General features: G+C 44.6%; 1 protein-coding gene across 1 annotated transcript in view; it reads right to left on the bottom strand.

Moving 5' to 3' along the window:
* The window catches only part of rnf207a (ring finger protein 207a), a gene marked incomplete at its 5' end in the record, with an annotated part of 42,431 nt that overhangs the window by 7,504 nt on the left and 22,299 nt on the right, over positions 1-12,628 (bottom strand). Inside the window, 7 exons of the mRNA XM_084315716.1 lie at positions 871-922; positions 1,059-1,244; positions 1,584-1,761; positions 10,014-10,120; positions 10,365-10,433; positions 10,695-10,763; positions 11,506-11,578. Of these exons, the coding sequence (XP_084171842.1) occupies positions 871-922; positions 1,059-1,244; positions 1,584-1,761; positions 10,014-10,120; positions 10,365-10,433; positions 10,695-10,763; positions 11,506-11,578 (734 nt within the window). The remainder of the gene's footprint in view (positions 1-870; positions 923-1,058; positions 1,245-1,583; positions 1,762-10,013; positions 10,121-10,364; positions 10,434-10,694; positions 10,764-11,505; positions 11,579-12,628) is intronic.

Raw genomic sequence — 12,628 nt, 5'->3', positions numbered from 1 at the left:
GTAATTAACACAACATTATGCATACTTTGACAATAAATTAAATAATAATTTGTTCTTCCTTGCTTGCCTGGGTAAATAAAGGTTAAATAAATGTAAAAAGAAACTTTTTTTTAAACCGATACTGATATTTTCCGATATCACATTTTTATGCCAATATCGGCTGATAATATCAGTAGGCCGATAATATCGGACATCACTAATATTTAGTACTACTGGGTATAGTGCTAATCAGACGTATGTACAGAGTTGTAATATTAATATGTACAGTGATACAGGTATACAGACAGTATGGTAGTAATCGTACTGGCCAGCAGCATAACTAGTAAGAGTAGGTAAGGGATATGTACAGATATAAATTATGTGCAGGTATGCAGACAGATGTGGACAGATATATATACGGTAAGAATAAATATATATATATATATATATATATATATATATATATATATATATATATATATATATATATATATATATATATATATATATATATATATATATATATATATGGTATATACAGTATACATATATATGCCTCTGTTGACCCACAGAATGTTTGTCTGAGACTTTATACACAGATGAGCTTATATTACAGCTTCTAAAGGCAGTGTTCTCAGTCCTGAAACTGAAGAAACGCCTGTATACTCAGAACATTCCTCTGGTGCTCTCAGCGTCTAGCATCCTTCCTAATTCCCAGCTCCACACTTTAAACCTGATGACATCACAAATATGACTTTTAGCACTAGTTTTCGGATTGAGGGAGAGAGTTGTTTGTGTTCACTAACTTTTATATTTTTGTCCCGTCTTAGACCACAGGAATAACATGTATGAATCCTTAAATTGGACGTAGTTCCCCTTTAAAAGGCTCACCTTCGTAGATCTCCTGCTCATTAGTGACTCTCTGAAACGTCTCAGCCCAAACCTCATGAGACAAAAATGATATGTAATAGGTGAATATCAAGTTTATTAATGCAACCTTAATGTAGTATATAATTGTCCCATAATTGTGGTGTGACTGTTCCCCTTTTTGCGAGATGCGAAGGCCTACATAACGTTACCTCTTCAAACATGGTCCTCATAGTCTCCACAGTGGTGTAGTGGGTGGTGATCTGTCGGTCTATGTGCAGAGATCTATCCAGGACCTCCTCCATGCTGTCTGTGTTGATGACAGAGTGATGCTTAGTCAGGTCTCTGTGCAGCTCCTGAACCTGGTCCTTCAGACTCTGGATCTCAGTGTGGAGAGTCTGGACACACGCACGCACACACACACACACACACACACACACACACACACACACACACACACACACACACACACACACACACACACACACACACACACACACACACACACACACACACACACACACACACACACACACACACACACACACACACACACACACACAAATGTAAACACATGCTGGCCTGCGCACGCACGCATGCACGCACACACACACACACACACACAAATTTAAACACATGCTGGCCTGCGCACGCACGCACGAACACACACACACACACACACACACACACAAGCAAATGTAAACACATGCTGGCCTGCGCACGCACGCACCACTCACCCTGTAGGTGTTCTCATAGTTGCGGCAGTGTTCAGTGAAAGGCGTTTCTCCCCCATTAGCCAGAAGGACTTTAGTGCAGATGTAGCGATGTGAGGTGGCCCTCTGTCCCATAGCAGAGCCTGGGAGCATGTCACTGAAGGGTGGGGAGTGGCACAGCATGGAGAGGGGAGACTGGAGCCTATGAGGAGAGAAAGAGAAATATCAGGGCCTCTGATCTAGTCTCATAACATCCCTAGCTCTGACATCTGACAGCTACTACCTCTTAGTGTACAATACACAGAGTATGTCATTATCTCCACCTGCCTGTCTGGCCAGGGATGTAACTCCTGGAATATATATTTAAAAAAAAAAGTCAACGCCAAGTATTGTATTATTAATGATCATGTAATATTCATTTCTACCATTGTCCATTAAAATACATATTTTGTAACTTTATTACACCTTTTGAACACAAGATGGTGATACTACAAAGGTTCGCTGCTCAGAGTCTTATCTACAGCATACACCTTCTCTCACACACCCAGACCCTCCAAACGTGGTGGAGGCACTGGCCTTCTGACCTCTCCCTCATGGACTACAGGCATATCACTACCTGATTTTCCTGTAGTGTTTTACCTTATCCTCTCTTGAATATCATGTGGTTTATGTCTGTAGTCCATTCCTCCAGGTCACCTCGAACACTTTCCAGACAAGGTGAACATGGTTTAAAGCTCCTTCCCACAAAATGGCAACCAATGTAATAAAAAAAATCAACCAACGAACAAGATTCTTGTACCGGATCTCCTCTCTGGTAAACACGAATACCCTGAAGACTCTAACAGGAGCACTCATTCAAGGGTATTCGAAACTGGCCCCTGTAAACATCCACCCCCCCCCCCCCCCGCCCAACCCCCTCCAATGTACAGTTTCTTCCCCCTGTCACTCTGTCTCTTAAACAGTACTGTATATTTGTATATCTTGTATGTCATAAATGTCTGGATGTAACAGTACTGTTTATCTGTATGTCGTGTATGTCATAAATGTTACGATGAATTGACTCTGATGTAGCCTAAACAAGACGAAAGTCTTTCTCTGGTCTGCATCCCCTTAACAATTGTGTGTATTGAGCTGTACTGTATTGTACCCATTCTGCAATCTGTTAATAAAGTTTTCAATCAATCAATGGCTGATGGATGCAGTTAGACAAGAAAGACAGAGAGTGGCAGAGAGGAAGTGCAAAAGGACTCACCGGTGATGGAGAGGAAAATGTAGAGTACATCCATAGCTGCTTCTCTCAACCCCCACCCACTCCAAGTGCTGAAAGGAGCCTCATCTTTCACTCCCATTACAGATGCCAAAGTTCTGACACTGGTGATGTCGAACCATCCCACTACATGCCATCTGGACCTCATACCCTCCCTACTCCTACTCCCATTCCTGACTGCAATCATTAACTCCTCTCTCAACTCTAGGGTGGTTCCCACTCTCTAAAACAAGCCAGAGTCACACCGCTGAACCCGACCGTCATAACTGATAACTATCTCCTCTCTTTTCTCTTTCATCTCTAAATCACTTGAATGTTCTGCATCCAACCAACTCACTGATTATCTAGTACAGAACAACCTCCTAGATCCAAATTAGTCAGTCAACCATCATATCCTCCTCACATCCCTTGCAGGAATGGGAGTTGTAGTTTCTACGCTGGCATGGCTGTCATCCTATCTCGACGACCACTCCTACCAAGTATCACGGAGAGGCACCCTGCCTGCTCCCTACAGATGGGTGTCCCCCAGGGCTTGGTCCTTGGACCCCTCCACTTCTCTCTCCACACAAAATCTCTGGGTAACATTATCACGTCTCATACCTTCTCATATCACTGCTATGCCGATGACACTCAACCCTTCCTCTTCTTTCCTCCCTCGGATACCCAAGTCTCTGAACGGATCCCGGCCTGCCTGTCCCAACATTTCTGCCTGGATGATGACCAACCACCTCTCAAACTGAACCTGTTCAAAACTTTTCTACTTCACTTGCCGGCTGAATCCTCCCCGCTGTAGGATTATCGTGTTATCAGCCAGTAATCACCTCGTCACCTGTGGCTCTGTGAAGTTTCTGCGTTGTGTTTATCTCTTTCTCATCGTACTGACTGATACCCGATATCTTCCCCCGTTGATACATTCGTCTCAAAAGAATTAACGACACACTGGAAACAGGATACCTCTCCTGGATGTTGATGTTTATTTCCATAAACATACTCTGTACAAGATGGAAACCGTTCTGAAAAGTCTTTGAAAAAGTCTTAATTCATTATTCTAATGATCTCTCTCTCTATCAGCCCGGTGGTTGTCGCAGCCTAGTGTTATCCAAAAGCCTTCCCTGTTAGCCGAAGCTAGCTTGTGGCAATCCGGAGGGTGGGGGCTACGTGTCAGCTTTCCTTCCCCCACCCTCTAGCTCCTGAGGTCTCTCGGTCTACGTGTCTACGCTTTGTTTCTTAGTCTGAGTCAAACCAGAACTCCCAGCTATAAACTATAGTCCTTAGCAACGGCTGACCGCCCATAGCAACCGTGCAATGCATCTACGTCTCCTGTCACATACGACCCAAATCTCTGTCTCTCTCTCTCTCTCTCTACCCTGCCCCCATCACCTATAAGCGATGACCAGGCTGCCACAGCGCTTCTCACTGGTGTCTGTGGCTGATGAAATTGGCCCTATCTCTAAACACCCTGCTTGCTGCTCTCCCACTGTCTACCGTGCAAACACTGGCTGCCGGCTACTTTTAAGATCTATAGATCCGTCTGAGTAGATGCTGTCATCTACAGATTATTATGTGTATTTGGGCGGCTACGTGGCATAGTGGGCAAGGCGCTCGCCACGAATGCGGAGACGCTGGGCTCGCCTGTTCGAGCCCAGCGCTCCACATTGCTTTCAGTTTAGCTGGTCGTTCATACTAATACACATTGGCCATATTAAGGGGTGGGAAACTGATGGGTGGGGATCGGGCGTTGTGGACAGCGACTCCTACAGGTCGGTTGCTGCGCCTGCGCAGTAGAATCAGGAAGTGTCGGGGGCAGCGTGAGCCTCCCACGCGTTACTCCTCGCCACTGAGATCGAGCTGCGCAGGTGAAAAGATGCGACTGCTGTTACCTCAAGTACCGGAGGGGACTTGTGCTATGTATGACTTAGTCCACATTGCAGCCGGCTTGTGGGAGGCAAGAAACAGCGTTCGTGACAGGGGAGGGTTGAATTGGATGATACGAAATTGGGATGGGAGAAAATATAGAAAATGGGAGAAAAAGTGGATACAAAAAAAGATTATTATGTGTATTTGTAATTATAATGTATTATGACATTATGTACACATTGAAAAAAACAGTGCTATTCTTTCACCACTGACCTTTCAATCACAGTGGAGGACATGGCCATGGCCCCGTCCCCAACCGTCAAGAACCTGTAGTCCTTGATTAACTTCTCATATCGCCTCAACAACCATAACCTGCAGATTCTTCCTGAGCAATGTGAGAAGGATCCGCCCCTTCCTGACAAAAGAAGCCGCACAACTCCTCCTGCAATCATGTCATGTCTCGCCTCGACTATTGCAATGCACTGGTAGCTGGTTTATTAGCTTGCACCACCAAGACGCGTTAACTCATACAGAACGCCTGATCTCCAATCTACCATAGTCAGCCCAGGTCCCTTCTCAGAGAGCTGCTCTGGCTGCCCATTGCTGCACAAATCGACCGTGCAGCGAGGGGAACGGCTCCCTTCTACCTCTGGTCAATGGTCTCTAACTACACACCCTCAAGACACCTACACTCTGCATCTTCTGGCCACCTGAGACCCACTCCTATTCGGGCTCCTGGGGGGTCATCAAGGCAAAGCAGGCTATTCTCTGTCCTCACTCCATGATGGTGGAACAAACTTCCCACCACAGTCCGAACAAGCATGTCTGGTGGAGAGTTGCACTCTACTGAGCACACCTTTCTAGTTTCCTCTACTTTCACGAAGTAGAGGGATGAATATTGAAACTCAACAGAATTAATAAGTGAACTTAGAAGATGCTTCTTTGTTTGGTAAAGCCAAACAGATCACTTCTAGTTTCAAAAAGCTCTAGGGATAAAAAATGTTCTTCTTCCCCTATTCACAGTTCAAGATTCACAGTGCAGCTTTAAATCAAACTGTTCTTTTGAGGACCGTATATATGCTCTATTTACAAAGTCTCCTCTAAGCTATAATGTCCCTAGCTAGCGAGAGTGACTTGACCGGTTGAGTGGTTGGACGCCAACGGCATAACTAGGTGGCGGTGCAGATGTTCTTGTTTACAATAGCCACCCAGAGCATTTGTCTGAGGTGCTCCAGTTCTGAAAATAGCTGTATTCCTGAGGTATTGACTGACGGTTCTTTGCGCCATGTTTGAAGAGCAGACACCAGACACACGGTGGGGAAAGTGGGGCTATTTCTTTTCTTCTGCCACAATTGAAGCTAACAGACTATTCAGGTCACACTTTGAAAGCCACATGAATTAATGCTATATTTAATTTTGCACTTTGCCCCCCTCAGGAGTAAGAGGATAACATAATACAACTTGAGAACAGACACACCTACAGATACACATATACAACTAGATAATAGGCATGCATGGAGGATACACACATACAACTAGAATAGAGAACACACATACACCTAGATAATATACACACATAGAGAATATACACACATGCAACTAGATAACAGACACACCTAGAGAACACACATACACCTAGATAATATACACACATAGAGAATACACACATGCAACTAAATAATAGACACACAGAGAATACACACATACAACTAAATGATAGACACACATAGAGAATACACACATACAACTAGAATAGAGAACACACACATGCAACTAAATAATAGACACACAGAGAATACACACATACAACTAAATGATAGACACACATAGAGAATACACACATACAACTAGAATAGAGAACACACACATACACCTAGATAATATACACACATAGAGAATACACACATGCAACTAAATGATAGACACACATAGAGAATACACACATACAACTAGAATAGACAACACACACATATACCTAGATAACATACACACAGAGAATAAACACATGCAACTCGATAACAGACACACATAGAGAATACACACATACAACTAGAATAGAGAACACACACATACACCTAGATAATATAAACACATAGAGATACACACATCTTTTCTTGTGCTGATTATTTCTGTTTCTATCAGTCCTGTCCCACTAAGGTACCACGAGTAAAGGGACATAGCTAAAGACCCAGGAGATGATCATGGACTACAGGAGGAAGAAGACCGACATACAGCCCCTGTACATCGACGGGGGATGTGTGGAGAGAGTCTCGGTCATCATGTTCCTGGGTGTCCACCTGGAGGATGACCTGACCTGGAGAATCAACACCACGGCGATTGTGAAAAAGGCACAGCAGAGACTCTACTTCCTGAGAATACTGAGAAAGTACCACCTCAGACAAGACCTGCTTGTGTCTTTTTACTGCTGCTCCGTGGAAAGCGTCCTCACCTACTGCATCAACGTGTGGTTCCTCAGCTGCACAGCCGCAGAGAGGAAGGCGGTCCAGAGGGTCGTCAACTCGGCCCAGAAAATTATCGGCTGCCCTCTCCCCTCACTGGAAGGACTATACAACTCCCGCTGCCTTAAAAAAGCAGTAAAAATACTGAAAGACCCACACCACCCGGGCAACAAACACCTTGTACGGCTGCGCTCGGGCAGGCGTTTCAGCGCCATGCCCACCCGGACTAACAGACTGAAGTTTAGTTTTTATCCTAGGGCCATATGTGCACTAAACTTAAACAACAGTCTCCCTTGCACCCCCCCCCCCCCCACGCACACGCACACACAACATTAAGGGATAGTGCAATTATCTTTTACACCCCCCTGTTTATGTTAATGTTATTTATGCCTTACTCCTGTTTTTATATTTAATACTGTGTTTAGGACTGTCTTTTTATATTTTTACTAGCACCTAGGGCTGCATTTTAAATTTCGTTGTAACAACTGTAACAATGACAATAAAGATCTATTCTATTCTATTCTATTCTATAGTCTAATGTACAACAGTGGACTCGAGCAAAAAGACTACCATCGGTAGTGGAGAACAGAGCCGTCTCTCCTGTGAGGTCACATCATGGATCATGGAGAGTTGTAAGATTCTGATTAAAAATAGCAACAGCTTGCCAGCCACCAGACCATGGCCACTTTGCATCCTGTATTGGCATACATGCTGTGGCCAGGAGTGGTGGGAGATGTGTCAGTATTCTGGTGGAGGGGTTTATGCGATTTCAGAAACGACACATTGTATAACCCACTGGTCTGCCGAACAGGTGCACCTTTATAGAGTAAGGGCTTGGAGAGGTGCTGCTAATTTCCCTTTCCTCCGGTGAACTGGATAGTGTGGAATGGGCCAGAGATAGGAGCAGATAGACATGATAATGACCAGACTTGCAGTCTCTCTAACCCTGCTATCAGCAGCACCAAAGAAACAGGTTGATTTCACCTCATACCACAAAACCGCCTGAATTTCAACTACAATCAATATAATTCAAAATGTTGAAAACAATTTAAAAAGGTGAAACTTTAACACCCTGCAGAGTATAAAAATAAGAAGATCTTTACCTGGGCTCTGGTACAGTAGACTCTCCCTCCTTAGTCCTACCCTGGCACAGCTATTTGATGCTTAGCAGTCTTTGTCCCTCTCTGCCCTGACATACACATTTTGTCCTCTAACTATCCACACACACTCCGTCCCACACCACCAGTGACGTCAATTAACGACGTTGTCCCTGCAAAAGTAGTGACATCAGAGGCATGGAACAAAGTGGCCCTGGCACTCCTGTGTTCTCACCACCACCACCAGCGCCACCAGCAGCAGCACCAGCACCACCACCACCACCACATAGTGTGAATCCTGGACAGTTCTGTGAAATTCTGATAAAAATAGTGCCAGCCTGCCGACCACCAATTCCCGCCCACTTTGCTTCCAGCGTTGGCGGGGAGTCGGACTTGTTGGTTGGAGGGGAGATTTGAGCTGGCAATGTGAGGCTTAGATCTGCGAACAGTTGGGAGTGATTGATGTGGAAACATAGTTCAGGGGAGGCTGTGTCATCTGTGTCCACATGGAGAGGCAGAGAGGTTGGAACACATAGATCAAATCTCCACTCTGGTTACCATCATTTATCCTTTGAGTGTTAAAGACGCATTATGCATTATACAAACACCACTAGTGGTAACTCCTGGACATGATATTACCAGTTGTCTTCCGTGTGCTCAAAGGACAAATAAACATTCTCTGCTGGTCCACTCTGTGTTGGTTGTCCTCTAGTTGTGAATTCATTAACACAAGTTCAGTGTTATGTGTGTGTGACATAATATCGCAACGTCATGCTATCGTGATTGGCAGCTGACCGAGGTAAAGCCTTGCCGATAACATCTCTTTCCAGGAAGCCTAAGTGATCTATGTTTCACCACACACATCCACCTGTCCATCCACCCCCATCTGATGGCCGGAGAGGGACTAGAGCTATGATTTCTAAAACAGGACGACTGCTACCATCCCAGCCCATTCAACAATGTGGGTTATGTAAACAGAGGCCAGAGTTTACTAGTAGACAAGATAACTGGCATAATGCATGGCGCCTCCTTCCCCTCCCACCATGGTTATCAGCATTGCAACCATTTGAGGATTTTCATCTTTGATCTTTCAATAATGTGAGGTTTATTCCTCTAAAGGAATCCCTAAATATACCATCATGATATTCTAATAGCAAAGAAAACGACACACTATGAAACCAGAAATGAGAGTATCTATTTTTCTGATAATTTCTACCTAATAAGATAAGAATAAACGTATATATAAAAAAATATATATAAATAATCGAATTTTTTTTATTTTTTATTATTATCTTTTTCCCCCTCCTTTTCTCCGACTGTTAGTCGTTATGCCAATTCCCAACCCCCTTCCTGGTTGTTGCGCACCCCCCTACTGTTGGTCCGAGAGGCCGGAGACTGTCACATGCTTTCCTCCGACGCATGTGCAGCCGGCCGGCAGCCAGCCTGGCAGCGCAGATTCTCACTGGGAGAGTGGAACGTGTGGAAGGTTGCACTACCTCTCTCCAGATCCTACCCTCGCTGTGCAGGCGCCCCGACCGAACTGTAGGGGTCGCTGTCCACAACGCCCAGGACCCACCCACGGCTTCCCTCCCCCTAACTCAGCCAAACAAGTTAGTATAGCGATCAGCCCAAGCCAAGGCAATGCTGACTCTCCAGGAGTCGAGACCGCAGCCTCTTGCATTGGTGACGAGCACAATCTCCACTATGCCACCTGACCGCCCATAAATAATAGACTTGATTTGCAGCACTGGCATGCCATAATATGTGGTCTTACCGGGGGGCAACGGTAGTGGATTCAGTGACAGAGGCCAGGCGGCGATGTCCCAGCACCAGCAATGGCTCTAGACATCTGGCAAACTCACTCTGGTAGTCTCTGTTGATCTAATGATAGATAGGACACACTCAGGTCACACTTAGCCTCACTCCTTTCTCTGTGGGAATAGCACAGTATGTTTGTGACAACAGACGTGCATTCTGATGTTTTACTGTATTAAACGCTGTGATTCCAGTTGTACACATGTCACCGCTTGTCTAGCATCTCTGTTTGTATCAACTATATAGGGCTTGTATTTTAATTTTGTCTTTCCATTGTGTTTTTGGATAAATGAGGAATAGCAATACTCACCGTGCTACTCGGCACCGGTCTCAGTCGATGAGGGAGCTTTACAATCCTCTTCAGCCTCTCCACGAGTTGCTGTGTAAGCAAGAGTACCCAGGTGTGACATTAATCTTGCCCCCGTTATCTATGTGTTCCGTTTCCTGAGACATTATTGAGTGCCTCCATTCAAAGTACAATTTAGTCCAGACATTATCTGTATGTGTGCCGAGATAGTTGCCTCTAAATAAACTGTGAATTGTGCCTGATTTAGATAATGTCGCTTTAGCACCAGTATGTCAATACTTGTGCTGAGAGCGTGATCAGTAGATCTCCTCCCTCAGACCAAATCATACTCACATAACCCATGTCCAGAAACTCAAACGTATTGGCAGAGGTGAGGAAGGCGGCGCAGGTGAACAGGTGAACCTTAGAGCATCAGAGAAGGTTGCATGTCAAAACAGGCGATGAGGATTGTGGCAAATTGTCCTCCATTAGTTTCCACCATCCTGTCACCTCGAATACATCAGCGATGTCTGGAAGTCTTGGCATCTTACACGTGGAGTGAGACATCTGTCCGTGGGTTTGTTGATGTGTATGTGACAATTATTGGTAAATGATCATTATTATTATCTCCACGAGATCGGTTGCGTCCGTCTGTCTTGTTGCTGTACCTATTTATGCATGAATTAATATCCAATATTTTCCATTGAAATAAGCCCTGCCCCTTTCATATCTCATGCATCGTTTGTTGTAGGGACTTATGGAAGTGTCACGTTAAGAACGATTCTGCCTGTGCCTATTCATCTGTCACTTCATTCCTATATGCATTTAATTTAAACACTAATAAACACACAGACAAATGCATCCTAACTATTCCCACACAAGTTTAGCTCCAATGCTTCCTACTGTAACATGCTTCCTATCACCTTTTCTATGTTTCCTAATAACATCCTACCTATGTATGCTTCCATATTGCCATCTGGCATTAGCATACTATATTTGGAGAGCGGTCAGTGTGTTTGTCAAAGTGTTTGTTAGTGTCAGCATGCTAACTATAAGGAGAACAATCAGTGTTCTTGTGTATTTGTCTGTCTGTGTGTCTGGTGGAGATCTGCGCTCTACTGAGCGCACCATTCTAGTTATTATTATAGTTTTCATCATTATCTACCTGTAGGGTTGGCAGGAGAGCAGCAAGGTGTGCCAGCTGCTCCCTCAGGGCCTTCTCCTTTTGCTCATGTTGACTGCAGGCAAGCAAACACACACACACACACACACACACACACACACACACACACACACACACACACACACACACACACACACACACACACACACACACACACACACACACACACACACACACACACACACACACACACACACACACACACACACACAGACACACAGACACACACAGACACACACACACACACACACACACACACACACACACACACACACACACACACACACACACACACACACACACACACACACACTGTACAAGTAACATTACAACCATACATCTCCCCCATACAGAGACACATAGGGGGGCTCGGTACAGCACACACAATCATGGTGCACGCTCGATATACTGTAGTGTCTAGCCTTATCTATCTGTCTTCACCCTATAACAAACACATACGGTATGGACACAGACACAGAGGCAGACACACACGCAGGCTGACATAAATAGCCTTTAACACCCTTCCGGGAACCCAGCCACTGGGCCGCTTCCAGGCACTAGGGTGAGAGAGATGGAGGACACAGAGAATCTCATTAAAGAATCCCTACAGAGTGCAACCCGATACACTCACACACACGCATGCAAGCACTCATAGATACACATGTACGTGTGCACATACACACACTTGCGCATAAATGTGCACATACACATGCACACACACACAAACACACTTGCGCATAAACGTGCACATACGCGTGCGCACGCACACACACACCCACACACACACACATACACACACGAGGCACAATCGAAAGAAATAATGGAACATTCCCCAAGGGTTTTTAGATCGTAGTTATAATACAATAATACAATAATTTATTTATGCATTTATTATAAATCTGGAAAATAATTTTTGCAAAGAGGAGCTCAGAGTAGATTTGGAGTAAACCCCCTCTTTTCATTCTGAGGGGTTCTCTGAGGCGATAACCAGCTAACTTGATCTTATTTCATCTTCAACTTTTCAAAATTATTCCAATGTGTGATCGTTTTTTGTGTCAGAGACTTGAATAAAGTGCCGTTTGACTCGTTCATTACTGAAGAATCT

This window comes from Notolepis coatsorum (assembly GCF_963971535.1).
Source record: "Notolepis coatsorum genome assembly, chromosome: 6".
Taxonomy (NCBI): domain Eukaryota; kingdom Metazoa; phylum Chordata; class Actinopteri; order Aulopiformes; family Paralepididae; genus Notolepis; species Notolepis coatsorum.
The sequence above is the reverse complement of the archived record's forward strand: the minus strand, read 5'-3'. Positions and strand labels throughout refer to the sequence as shown.